General features: G+C 46.4%; 1 protein-coding gene across 2 annotated transcripts in view; it reads right to left on the bottom strand.

The window, feature by feature from the left end:
- LOC142582161 (tyrosine kinase receptor Cad96Ca-like) overlaps positions 1 to 14,124 on the bottom strand; it is an 87,823-nt gene that overhangs the window by 21,266 nt on the left and 52,433 nt on the right. The window contains exons 4-6 of one of the 2 annotated variants that reach the window (XM_075691559.1): positions 12,823 to 12,963; positions 5,441 to 5,630; positions 2,236 to 2,346 (exon numbers count right to left, since the gene is read on the bottom strand). In XM_075691559.1, coding sequence (XP_075547674.1) covers positions 2,236 to 2,346; positions 5,441 to 5,630; positions 12,823 to 12,963 — 442 coding nt within the window. The remainder of the gene's footprint in view (positions 1 to 2,235; positions 2,347 to 5,440; positions 5,631 to 12,822; positions 12,964 to 14,124) is intronic. The other variant, XM_075691566.1, reaches the window with a different exon arrangement.

Here is a 14,124-nt window from a genome sequence, read left to right as displayed (position 1 = left end):
GAACCGCCGCGAGGCAAGCACATCGGTGGCGTAAATCGCACAGCCAACGCCTGCGTCACTGCCCCGTCGCCTTCTAAGCGGCAGCGCAGATGTTAGTTTGCACGAGAAACGTTTGGGAGAGCTACAATCATGACGCGCAAGCGGGCATGTACACGTGATATCTTTTTTTTATTTCTCGGGCATCTGCAATAAGCGGAAAAACACTAATGCCTAATTGATAGAAAGTTAGCAACTGTTTAATTGGACGTTTTGCAAAGCGCTGCACAACTTTCTAATTGGAAGTTTTTGCCTAACTTCGTTGCTTCAGAAGTTGGATAATTATTCTGGACTAATTATGCAATTAGGCAGAATAAAAGAAATTGTGTGACTTATTCTATACAATAGTCAGCAACGTGCATTTGGTCGCGTCGCCTTAGAGTGCATCGGCACATTTTTAAGTTAGCTGGAACACCCTGTATAGTGCGACCATAGCAGGTAGCAAATGAACATAACCGCATCATTACTATACATAGGGAGCCTAAAAACGTTGCGCACAATGCAGCTGTTCGCATATTTTTTTCGCACTGTGCATATCGGCACGTAATAGAAAACAATGTAAAGAAATGAAAAAGGCCCGTGCTCGTGGCCAACAACTTTTTTGAACAGCAATGACAGAGCGCAAAAGCCGAAAGTCATTTTGTTTTTCTTCTCATTTTTTCCCGTAGTATAGGAAATGAATTTTATTGACAGGGTCCACAGTTTCTTACTGAACAGCTGTGATGATCAGATGCATAACAGGTTAAGGATAACATGCTTTTCAGTAGGCACATCTTGTTGCAGCTAGTGAACAACAGAAACTGCTGAAGTTGCCGGCAAATATTCACAAAGTTTATTTTCGCCCGCTTAGGTTAACGCGCTTCCGCGCGCAGAAAAGACGTCTTCCTCCGACGAAGACGCCACCAGCACGCAGCCATCGTTGTCTGACCGTAATAATCATTAGTTGAGGGGCCGAATTTTCCGAAGCGTGCTCGCCCGGCGCAAACGAGAGAAATAGTATAATAATACTATAAATAATATAATATAATAATAGACGCAGACGAAAAGCTATATACAAGTATATTTACAAGGAAATACGCCGCACTGGGCCAAGAGGCAACAGCCCGCGCTAGCCTCTAATCGTCGTCGTTGTTTTCACAGTGCTCGCCTCTTCGTCATCGCAAATACTGTTCCGTAGCACTGTTAATACGCCAAGGTAATCTTCGGGAACATGCAATGCACTGTCGATGACTCGTAAATGCTTCTGCGGCGGACCGTATACGAATGTTGTTGGCGTAAGAAGACGAACCAAGATGGTAGGTTTGGTCTGTATGAGAATTAAAGCACTTTTTTTGTCTTTTTTTTCCTGATTCTATTTTGTTCCGAGGCAAGTCAATTGTGGTAGTAACGCAGGCGGTAGGCCGCTCGGGCTAATTAATGACGGAACTTGCAAAATGATAGGAATAGAACTACTACATTATTCCGACCCCACAAACGATATAGGATATGTGCCGCCTAAACGTGCAGGGTCGACCATACTTCAGGTTGCCTTTTATTTATTTCTCACAAACATTTCTCCCTCTCTCTTTCTCTCTCTCTCTAGCTCTTCAGGGTTAACGCCTCGTTAGCACTAAATCCAACAACAACCTCGACATTTCTTATTCAACTTCTCATAAAAGAAGTGGCCGACATGACGCTGAGGGCACCGATCTCCTTAAACCTGTAATGCTCAACGTATCAATCTATACGCTAAGTTCGGAACTCCAAAATACTGATTCGTGCACGGGAAACTTTACGCATAGTCGATAGCAGCGTTTTTGATACACCGGAGAGAGATTTCAGTTGTGGATGATTAAAAATCTAATAACTGTTGAATAATTGCTATAATAATTAAGCTTCGACAGAAATAACACCTCGTAAGTTATTTTTTTTTTCGCTCTAATGTTCTCACAATGGCCGGAAATAAAGGCGAACATGTTCTAACTTTCCTTCATGAGGAACTGTGTTCGGGCATTTCATGGTTAACGATGAAAGGTTAGCCTGCAGCACTGCATTCCAAATTTTGGCTGCTATGAGAGCTTACTAATCTTTACTGAGGCGCTTCTCGTAAGAGGGTGAGTAACACTGTAGAAGGATGAAAAAAAAATGAACGAGCGCCCGGTCCAGCCGAGTGTGCCCTATAGGGCAGTCCCAGCGAGGCAGCCGGTTCCCTTTTCTCACCGTCCAAGGTGCAGCATCCCAGGAAGCGCACGACATGCGGGTGCTTGCCCAGCTTCCGCATGAGCCCCATCTCGCGCACCAGGTCTCTCTTCTCCTCGTTGGTCGCGTACTCTGCGGTAGAGCGCGCGCGCGTGAGGGGCGACAGCAACGGAAGCTGCAGGCCCCGCTTTCGCGAAGCAGTCCGCACGCTGTGGGGTGGCTCTGTAAGAACACTCGCGGGTCACTAGCAAATGCGAGCGTACAATTAGCGAACGAAAGCCCGGCGTATAGGACAAGCAGTTCCTCCGAAGGGAAAGATTTTTTTTTTTTTTTGAGCTCGGTTGCAAGGTTTTGTACACACAAGGTTGGCAGAGCTGCGTACGTGCTGCCCTCCGCATCGCTCCCTGAAAATACGCGATCCAGCTTGCTCCTTTCTTCCTCTAGCAGCTCAATGCAAAAGGCTGCTTGTAGTATGTCGAGTAATGTTTGTGTGTCTTTGTGCAAGGCTTAAAGTCGCCCTTCAGTGGAGAAAGGGGGAGGGTGCTCCTACGGCGGCGAACAATACAGCCGCGCGCACACACACACACACACACACACATACATACATACATACATATATATATATATATATATATATATATATATGATAAGAAGCCAACAAACACTGACACCAAGGACAACATAGGGGAAATTATTTGCGCTTAATAAATGAAATAAAGAAACGATAAATTAATGAAAATGAAAGTGTATGAAAAAACAACTTGCTGCGGGTGGGAACCGAACCCACAACCTTCGCATTTCGCGTGCGATGCCCTACCAATTGAGCTACCGCGGCGCCGTTTCCCCATCCACTTTCTTGGGTATTTATGTTTCCTAGTAGAGCCCTGGGAGCGTTAGCCAGCGCCACCACTCACAAACCGCTGCCGCTGTTTATGTTTATTTGGGCTAGTGTATCGTTAGCAACGCATACCAATTCTTTCACGTCCTTAGAAGTTATAAATAAACTAGTGTCGTCGGCATAGATAACAAATTGTGCGCCGCTATTGATATTAGTTATATCATAAGAAGCCAACAAACATTGACACCAAGGACAACATAGGGGAAATTACTTGTGCTTAATAAAGGGCCCTCAGTTAACCCCCTTACTTCTCGGATATTAGTTATGTCATTTATATACAGGTTAAACAATAGTGGTCCTATTATGCTTTCTTGAGGAAGTCCAGCGAATATAGGCAAATTTTTTGAAGTTTTTACCTACGACAACGGTCTGATACCTGTACTGCAAGTAACTTCTAATTAAGTTCAGGAATGTTCCCCTAAAGCCATAAATATCAAGTTTTGTTAGTAGAGTATTGTGATTAATGGTGTCAAAAGCCTTCGAAAAATCAATAAAGACGCCGAGAGTAACTAACTTATCTTCAAAGCTTCGCAAAATTATCTGTTTTTGCATCAGTAAAACTATTTCTGTTGAACGACCCTTTCTAAACCCATACTGATAATCTGTAATTACATTGTGCTTTTTACAAAAGGAGGTTACTCTTCTATTAATCAATTTCTCGAGACATTTAGAAAAAATAGGCAGGATCGATATTGGCCTATAATTTGAGAGCTCGTTTCTGTCGCCAGATTTGAAAAGTGCTGTTACCTTCGCTATTTGCATACGCCGAGGAAATATACCATCTGCCAACGAAAGATTGTACTCGTGCTCTAAGACAGGACAGATGAGGTTTAGAACATGCTTAGCTGGGCGAATCTGGAAATCATCGATATCGCAACTTTTGCTATTTCGAAGGCTAAGAAACGTGCTGTAGATTTCACGAGTGTTAGTGGGGCTTATGAATGCACTTTCGACGACTTTTGGTTTTACGTATTCTGTGCAACGAGGATAGGAACTATTCGCCAGCGATACAAAGTGATTGTTAAAAGCGTCAGCCAATGCCGTGCCTGATGTCGGCTGATTATTTATTTCTAACTCTGCTGCACTCTGCTGATTGTTTACACGAAGTAAACTGTTTAGTTTTTTCCAGGTGATATCGGTACGCATTATCGTTTCTTCGTTAAATAATTTCTCGAAATATTGCGCTTTTGCTACCCTTAGAGTACCATTTAATTTATTCCGGAAATTTTTAAACTCTATATATACTCTGTATATGTGTGTGCGTGTGTGTGCGTGTGCGTGTGTATGGGCGGTGTACACACACACACACACACATATATATATATATATATATATATATATATATATATATATATATATATATATATATATATATAGTCTACCATCATGAAACAAAAGTAAACTGCGAACAATATGCCGTTAATGAAATTTGATGTCTTGTAAGGACTACTTCTGTATAATTGAACAGAGCAGATTGTGCTAATCGTGGTAGCTTGGTATACCGATGGCGCTGATTCGATCGCTTGCGAGTGTTCGGTATCGGCCGCGGGGCCGCATTTCGATGGGGCTGAAATGCAAAGAAGCTCGTGTACTTAGATTCAGGTCATGTTAAGGAACTGCGCGCGCGGTCAAAATCAATCCGCAGTCCCTATACTGCGGTGTGCCTCGTAATGACATCGTGGTTTTGGCACGTAAAACCCCAGAATTCATTTGCTCGGTGTGCTAATAACTTGGTCGCGTAGCGAGTGCAGTATAATTAGAACGTTATCGAACCGTCTGTTAAGAGGGCAATGAATGGCGCATTCTGCGATGGCTTTTTCGTGTGCAGCCAGTGGCGGTGCCATTGCCCGCTGTGGGCACCAAGCAGCACTGTTCTTTTACGAAAGCTTATTTATTTATTTATTTATTTATTTATTTATTTATTTATTTATTTATTTATTTATTTATTTTCGCGTGGCGCGATAGCCACACACAGGTGACGGCAAAACACAACCTGTATGTCGAGCGGGCGGGGACTGCGTAGCCACTTACCTTTCCGCACTTTAATACGTATGAAATCTGTGAACTCAGGTCTGCAATAGAAAAAACTGTCCTCACGTACTACACACTCCCGCGCCCCGTCGCGAATACGCAGCAAGAGAGTTAGGCGAAGGCTAATCGGCTTACGTGATTATGAAGCACGTCCACGGCAACGTTTTTCTGTCCGCAAGTTAATCTCTCAGGACTTTACATCGAGAGGAAGGGGAACTGGGTAGTGGCTATAGGAGCGTCCCGACCAAACACCAGGTAATGGGCCGGGGCCGCAGTTAGTACAGAGACTTCGCACACCTTTGAGAGTCTTGACGGCGACTGGCGTGGACCTCTTGAAGCCGCCGAGCCCGTACGCCGTGGCCTTCCAGACGCGGCCGAAGTTTCCCTCGCCCAACACCCGCTCCAGCCGCACGTCGTTTCGCGGCACTTCGTCCGGACTCGAGGCCACCGGAGCGCTGGCACGAGGATTCGGCGGCGCCGAACTCTGCTGGGTAGCGTGGGTTGAAGTAAGAGCGCTTCGGTTTAGTCCTTCGGCGATGGTGGTGTTAGTTCACGTTCAACGCGCTGTATTTCGTTGTTCATACAGTGTTACTTAAGAACTGCTGCACTGCATCCCTTGAAAAGTCATACTCAGTTCGTTTTTGGCATTTAGGGGCCCTTCACGAAGCCCCGTAGCAAATTATGGTTATACACAAGAAGGTGCAAAGCGTCGGGCAGGGATCGTGCGACCGCAAGAGTTTTTATAAAGGGTCTAGTAGTACCCGATATAGAAGGAAATAAAACTTACGCCAGATAGCCGGGCTAGTTCAAACTTTGACATTAGAGGCATTTCCAGCGCTTTAGGGGAAACATGAAAACTGAGAAAATAAATGACAACCTCCCTGTCATGTTGTGTTCTTTTTTCTTTTTTTAATTAATATTATTCTTATCTAAATGGTGGTATATGCCTCGTTTTCGCCTAACACTCAATCGAAAACTGGCCCATCTGTAAAATGTCGCCGTTTCGCCCGAACGGCGAAGCATCGATTGCGATAGACAATTAGTAGACAGTTATACGAAGTGAGGATATAGTAGGTTTATCGGCCGTATAAACTTGGAAACATTCGCTTATTAACTGAATTAACAAGCATGATGTCAGTGCGCACACACAGACATGAACACATCACACTCAATCACCGCGGACACTCGCTGTCAAAACGCTGGCGTGAGTGAGCAAGAACGGCAGCAGATGCGAGCAAAGTGCCCTTCGTGGTCTCGATCGCTTCAATGTTAACAACGGCGAGAAAACAGCACGCACAAAGGTATGAACTGTCTGCAGATTGCTTTCAAGACGTACGACGCGCGCGACCGCCCCTCCCCCCCCCCCCGCTCTCTCCCGCGCTGCCTCCCCACTTTCCTCCGTTTCGCACGCGAGATTGAGCCGCGACCGTCAGTTCCCCTTGCGCCCGGTCGCGGAATGCGCAGTTACTGCCGGAGCCCAACGACCCCCCCCCCCCCCCCTCCATCCGTTCCTCCCGTTCCCTGACGGCCTTACGCGCGACGGAAGACTGGGCGTTTGCTCGCCGCCTTCCTCCCTCGCGCGCGCCAGATTGCGCCGCGATTGTCGGCTCTCCTCGCAAGGCTTCACTCCAACATACAGCATACGGCGCGCGGCGACGGTGTTATCGCGTTTGGACTTTACACAGAACATCACGGCGACGGAGGCGGCAAAAATGCGCCTGGAATGCCCATATAATTGCTATCGCAATAATGTAAAATATATTCAGCACCTGCCGGAGTTGAGTGAACGAAAGCTTGTTGCTTTTTCAGTAGCCACGTTTACAAGAATACGTCAATGGCACGTTGCATTCAACTTCCCGCACGTCACATACACTTAACGGCAGTAACGCACTAAGAATCAAATTGGCGAAGTGCTGACGTCGCTTTGCATTGTGAACAGTAGCTGTGACGTTTACAGGATATTTCCCCAGCTACGTTACGTTCAGAAAGGGGTGGCTGATTCGTCTAGTTGATATTTCGTTAATTTTGCTGCAAGAATGTGTATTGAGAGCCAATAATACAGGACAACGACAGATAAGGACGAAACGCCGGACGTGTCTAAGATGGAGACAGAAATGGTTCCAATGCGTATGATAACGTGTGTCAACAAGGGTTTGTAAGATAAGGGAAAGCTTCACACCTATTGCGAAGTATGCCCGTACGCACTAATTTTTGTCATTTCTTTGTAAAAAAGTGCAGGGAACAAAGTAAACAAGCGATCAACAAACCCGTCTCTATTTGTTGTTTTTGTTAATGCGCTTTTTTTACATGCTATAATAATACCTGACAACGAGTACTTGTAGAGATGAGTTCGTCACTTGATTTGCGAGCAGCTCTTTTTGTCATTAGATGATCTTGTGAGTGATTTCGCTTGTTCATATAGAGCGTGTGTGTCCTAAGAGAGACAACTGCCTGTGTTATTCGTGTGTAAAGCTTAGCAGAATTCTTCTGAAATTCGGACTCCTCTAGACCGAAAAACATCCTCTCCTTCCCCGGTTTTCCTGTCAGACAATAAAACCCCTGATTTCTCTCCGGTTATTCTCTTTAAAAATAACACCATATCTTTATCCCTCAAATTTAAAAAGTAATATAAAACCCAGAAACGGAGGACCCTATATATATAGTATCCCTTCTTTCCTTGCAGCGCGGCGCACTTGCAGAGGCGGTTTCGAGCAATCTGCGTTGCACGGAAATCCCTGAATTCGCGATGCTGTGAGCTACTTGCGCGCTATAGGCGACATGTGTGTGAAGCGGAAGCGCCACACGTGAACATCGTCATGCTGGTGCGCCGAGTGATTCCTTTGAGAACGGTAAGCGGGCTTATGTTATCTAATTTTCGGCTATTTTAAAGCGCAGTTCTTAGGCGCCACATTCCTGGGGCGAGCGTCAGCGTCGACGTAACCGAGCCAACGAGCACAACAGCGAAGGATGAAAGAGAGAACGCGGAGCGTGACATGAAAGACGACGCGAGCAGCGAACGGTGGTGACCATGGAGGAAGGAAAGCGTAGGAGAGGCCCCGGCCAGCACAGACGTGTTGGAGAAAGTGTGGCGGAAGTCAAGTGCTGTTTTACGCAAAGGAGCACTGGGACTGCTACCCCAAACGACAATGTTGCCATAGCACCTGCACTCCTGAAGCTCTCGCTGCTGCTCTAGGCCTCTGAAAAACGAGATAAGCTTTTTCGGCCCGTATATGTCTCGCAGCAAATTCTGTTCGCAAGACAAGCTGACTTTGGAGCGTGATGCGCAAGCTTGATATTCTATGAGTGTGTCAGCCAGCATCAGACGCACTCAAGTAATCACGGCGCGGGTCTTCGTCATGTTGTTCAACGTGCCTCAGAAAAACACAGGAACGCGTCTGCTTCACTGAAACTGTTGCAGAAGTTTCGAAGGACTTGTTCTGATGCGCGTCCGCAGCACGCACATCCGGCGGCTCGTAGCAATGCAAGTTCAAAACTCGCTCCTATGCTCCGGCGAGCTGATTGGAGGCACAAAGGGAGATTGCACACAAACATGGCTGCATTTCCGGCTTCAAAAAGTGTTGTCAGGGCCTCTCCTATTTTGTTTCTTTCCTCCATGGCGGAGACCAATGAGAGCGGCCGCTTTAGTGACGTGCGCCCGGGAAACTGATGTCATGTGGACCCGCGCGACCACTCGATGCGTACTCGTGCCTGGTCTCAGCCGGACCGCTCCTTTCGTACTATCGTCTACTTGCGTCAGCTCTCGCTCGCGCTTGTTTGGTTTGGTTGGTTTTGTCTCGTTCGCACCTGTTTCGATTGTCATGGTTTGAGATTGTCTTTCAGAATTAAAAATTAATTAAATTATGGGGTTTTACGTGCCAAAACCACTTTCTGATGATGAGGCACGCCGTAGTGGAGGACTCTGGAAATTTTGACCACGTGGGGTTCTTTAAAGGGACACTAAAGCGAAACAATAAATCACTTTAGACTAATGAAGCATTGCTTGAGAACCCTGCAGACAGTCACTTAAAGAAAATAGTTTGATTATTAGATGAGAAAATGAAGGTCCAAGTATCAGTATTTGAATTTCGCGCCAAAACCCTAGCGCCGGTACGTTAGCGTGACGTCAGGGATTCCAAAGTATGTTTTCGCATTTGGGCCGCGTTGGATGAATAAAGGTTCCCGAAACTTGCCATGTTTAATATTTGGTTCCTTTAGAACACAATGTAGTCAATCTGTACCGCTGTATATAAGTAGGAGGCCCTGGAAGATGCCATCAAAATCCAAGACATCACAGCCCCCAGGTGCGGGAACTTAAGTAGGCGTCGCCACCCGTATTTTGTTCTTGCGCTTTTTCTGGCTTACCAAACGTATTATCGCTGTAAGAGTGATGTTTTGACGTTGTAGAACGGTAGTTTACTGATGCAGAAGAAATCATTTTTCACTTTAGTGTCCCTTTAACGTGCACCTAAATCTAAGTACCCGAGTGTTCTCGCATTTCGCCCCCATCGAAATGTGGCCGCCGTGGCCGGGATTCGATCCCGCGACCTCGTGCTCAGCAGGCCAATTGTTTAAAATGATGAGCCTAACCGAGACGTCCTGATGGAAAGGCTTTTGAAGACAGTGCGCCATATCCTATTCTCTACGACAAGACGAACCCTGAGTACAAGGACGCGGAGGCGACACACAGTACCTCATTCTCCTCGATTTTGGAACGCGGCGACGCCGCAACAGAAGAGAGCACACCAACATGAGTATTATCAGCGGTAACGGTGTCATCATCTTCGTAAGACATGACTCGGTTCAAGAACGAAGCAGCAGACGAACAAAAAAGCACGCGACATCTCGTACCTACAAGAGAAGGCAAGATTTTTATGCTGTCACGCGACTACCGCAGCGGCTCGTCGCCAGTTGGTGTAGCCGCTCTGCCGCAGCTGCGCCGGCGTGCCGCGCGCGTTTTACCGCTAGTGTGTATGGGGCTTTCTGCGGCGACGACCGCTCAGAGATAGCGCTAGACTAGAGTGCGTCGTCTGTTCACCGATGACGCCATCGATAAAGCATGCGGCGAGCGCGTCAACCAAAGCGCTGCATGAGCGGAGGACTGTCTACGGCGGCTGCTCTGAATCACGCCCACGTGTCCCCCGCGCGCTGCCTCTCGCGATCTCCCGATTAGCGAGGCATTCGCGCCACACTTCACTCGTTTGCAACGTGCCGTGCGAGACAGATTGTCCACGACAGCCAATATATCGCGAAATGGAAGCACGTATACAGCTGCGCTCAAATTTCGCATTAGCGTGTATCGTAATCGTCGGCAAATTTTTGTGGCCTATACATACGTAAAATACTTTGTAGACACGGTCGTTACCGCGTGGTGCACGTACCAGGCTCATATGTTTACGATGTCCGAGCTTGGTCATTTAAAAAAATTGCAAGAAGAGCGCCTTATTACCTCCGCAAATCGAATATCAGTTTTTTGCCTAATTCATCTGGAATTTAACAGTTTGTACACTTCGCATTTATATTTGTAGAGCACTGGTACATTGTTCAACGTTTTTGTCGCTTACTTGCGCTCGTCATTTTACCCCTCTACTAGACGCCTTTATCATCACCAGCATTCAGCCTGAGGCGTTGGCAACGCACTCCGCGTCGCGAGGCATTGGACTCGCTTATAGAGTACAGTTGCCCGACATCCTGTCCAGTCCCAGAATCGAGAGCCCCTACATTCGATTTCAGCTATTAGGCATTAATTGTTTTGTTTAGTTGTTCATAGCCACGCTTACGGTTGTCAGCGGTAACGTTGTCGGTCGGATGCACACGAATATTACGGAATTACTGAGGCTGGCTTCCCCCCACCATACTTCAATGTGTGGTGAAGCCCGCTTTGGCAAGCGATTTTTAAGGGCCTGCGCGCACTTCGACAATGCTTGCGACTTGTCGCAGTGCCACACAAAGAATATTTATCATCAGTATAAGGTCGCGACGATTTCATCAATATAAGCTCTTTTCTTATATTTGCACATTATTCACTAGGAACTGGCTACGAGACTGCGCTTTATGCAGCCTTCAACTAGTGTCCCTGTATAAAGCATACAGAGGGACGTGAACTCAGGTGCTACACGTCATGAACGTCGTTAGTGTGTTACGTAGTACACTGACGTCGCTGTTGCAAAAAAAAGAAAGAAAGAAAGAAAGAAAGAAAAAGGAAAAGAACAAATGACTCGCCATCCCCGCCCTGCGAAACTGGATGTCCAGCGAAGTTGCTGAAAACCACCGATAGAACTGCTGAAGGGGGTATGCAATGCTCTATTGCTTGTAATGGTATTTTAGAGTAATGGTAGTAATGGGAAGTAATGATAATTTTGACAGCACACCGCCACTGGTCGTATTGCCGTTTCTTTTTCCCTTTACCCGCCGCGGTTGCTTAGTGGCTATGGTGTTGGGCTGCTAAGCACGAGGTCACGGGATCGAATCCTGGCCACGGCGGCCGTATTTCGATGGGGGCGAAATGCGAAAACAGCCGTGTACTTAGATTTGGGTGCCCTTGAAAGAACCACAGGTGGCCATAATTAATCCGGAGTCCTCCACTAAGGCGTGCCTCATAATCATATCGTGGTTTTGGCACATAAAACTCCATAATTTAATTTGTTCCCCCTTCGTCGTTCCTCGTATTCACGCTGCTCCTCGGGAGCTCTAACTATGCGTTGCATACCCATAGCGGTGCTACAACAACAATGAAATCAGTTGCTATGCTGGTTTTTTTATATACCAAAGGCTGGTGACGTCACTCCCCTCGTCGCAAGCTGCCGTCGCCGCGGCAGCTTGCGCAACAGTAATCTTTACCGGGAGACGTATGCGGGGAGCGCTACATGCTGCGCATTGTTATCAGGATCGCCTTATCATAATTACCTGGTTCGAATGCTTGTTTTGTGCTTGCTATTTATTGAAATTAATGCTGTTATGGTATCTTGTACGCGTGATTCTAAAGAATGTATGCACTTTTCGCTTCACTTCGCTGAGTACTTGGAGCCTGCTTCAACACCGCCGCGGGTCGGTCCAGTATTTCACTACCTCCGGGATTGGTCCACATTTTTGCCCACGGACATCGACGCGAAAAATGTCGACCAACGAGGGGCTAACAGTTTCGCTGTAAAACGCTGACGTAACCTGCTTGACTATTCCTCTCCCATTACCCGAAGAACCGTAAAACTTGCGTATTGCGCGAAACGATCGCCTCCCCCTCCTCTCGTTCACGTGCATATAACCTATATACCGCCACCTTAGTTTCTAGTTGTGAGGTGTTGAAAATTCTCTTAATTGCGACCTCAGACCGCCATTGATGCGGCGCGTCCTAGTCTCCCCATTCTTCCGGCATCACGACAGATGTAGCGTTGTGCGTATATGATGAGCAATCAACAGGTATATGAAATGCTTTCTCAAACTAAATCTAACGTGCCGCGAGTACATTCAAACATTCACCAGAGTAAGAACTGGGACTCAATACTTCGTTGATAAGCTTCAGAGATATCACTATCAGTGTTCGTTGGTTGCTTAAGCCACTGAGAGAATGCCTGTCGCTATAGTGAGGCGTCGTGCGGGGTACTATGTCCCATGAATGTGGAAGTAGCACCTAATGTGAACTTTTTTAATGAGCTTTTCGCTCTTTGCAACTGTGGCACACTGACCGTAGGCATTAACTCGCTGATGGTCTTCGCATACATCTTGTTGTAAGCGTCCTGGATGTAGCTGTACTTGGTCGGAGGATCTTGCACCACCGTCTCCTTGTCTTCATCGTCTGCTGGTGGCGCGTCCGGGCTTTGTTTGTTCTGAAATAAATAAATAAATAAATAAATAAATAAATAAATAAATAAATAAATAGGTGCTGCGCTTCGACCCATGAATTGCCTTTCATATCGACTGAAAAAGAAGAATGCTTAAAAATGTTGGCTTCCTAACGCACCACAAATGAGACGACGTGTATACTGCTCATCGGTGCATTCCAAGAAAGTGAAGCAAAAACAATATATCTGAGTAGACTTAAATACGAGCTAAAGGGGGTTGTCATGGAGAATTTGACGCTCCCGTTTACTGCCACGGTGAACAGTGCATAGATGGTTATGTGTACGTTTTTTTTTTCTTCCTTCGTATAAAAACCACAACAGGATGGCAATTGGAGGCCCGTCACTATGCAGATAGTTTACGTTCAAAACAATATCCATTTGAATTCACAAAATTCAGGAAAAGCCAGCAAAGACGACTGCGCACTAAGTGCTCTTATTTTTTATGCATGCGTGTGGGGCTTCTGTTGTTAGAGACACTAGCAGAGGTAGCACGAGCGCAAGTGTGCGGTGCATGCTCGAGTTCATTCGCATGATCGAACTGCTCTCCTGACGTACTCTCAAAGACCTAACTTCTCTTTGCTTCTTAATTTGTGGATAGGTAAACGACACTGCAAGTAAACAGTGTGTAAAATGAGGATGCTGACGATGTGAATAGGAGAAACCATGGCATCTTGATGTAGCGATGCGTCGTTGGAAAAGTTTACGTCGAAGTAAGTCGCGCTCTTTATATTTTAGTTTTATTTTCTTTCCACCACCACTCGCCCGGAGCGCGTGTAGCGGAGCAGCCATGAACCGAGACTGACTTGTCGAGCTTCTACTAACGCAAACGTGCGCCGCAGGTAAACGCTCATAGCGGCGTCATTGCGTTCACGTCGGGCGAATGCACGAAGCAAGACTTCTTTCCTTTTTTAAAAAAATTCGGGGTGAGCTGCCTTATAGTATAGTAATAAACAAAACTATATAAATGGATGCAGTCCTGCATCGTGCAGGAAGTGTAGTAATGATCTGTAATGCGAGTAATCTTGCATTCACGTGCTCAAGGCCAGATCGTCCTAGCAAGGGCTCTCTGATATGTCATGTGCATGGGCAAGTCCACAGAAAGTTGTACACATTGGTGTCTTGTGTCAGAGTCGTGAAGTAGGGGCG

Source organism: Dermacentor variabilis, chromosome 1 (genome assembly GCF_050947875.1).
Source record: "Dermacentor variabilis isolate Ectoservices chromosome 1, ASM5094787v1, whole genome shotgun sequence".
Classification (NCBI taxonomy): Eukaryota; Metazoa; Arthropoda; class Arachnida; order Ixodida; family Ixodidae; genus Dermacentor; species Dermacentor variabilis.
The sequence above is the reverse complement of the archived record's forward strand: the minus strand, read 5'-3'. Positions and strand labels throughout refer to the sequence as shown.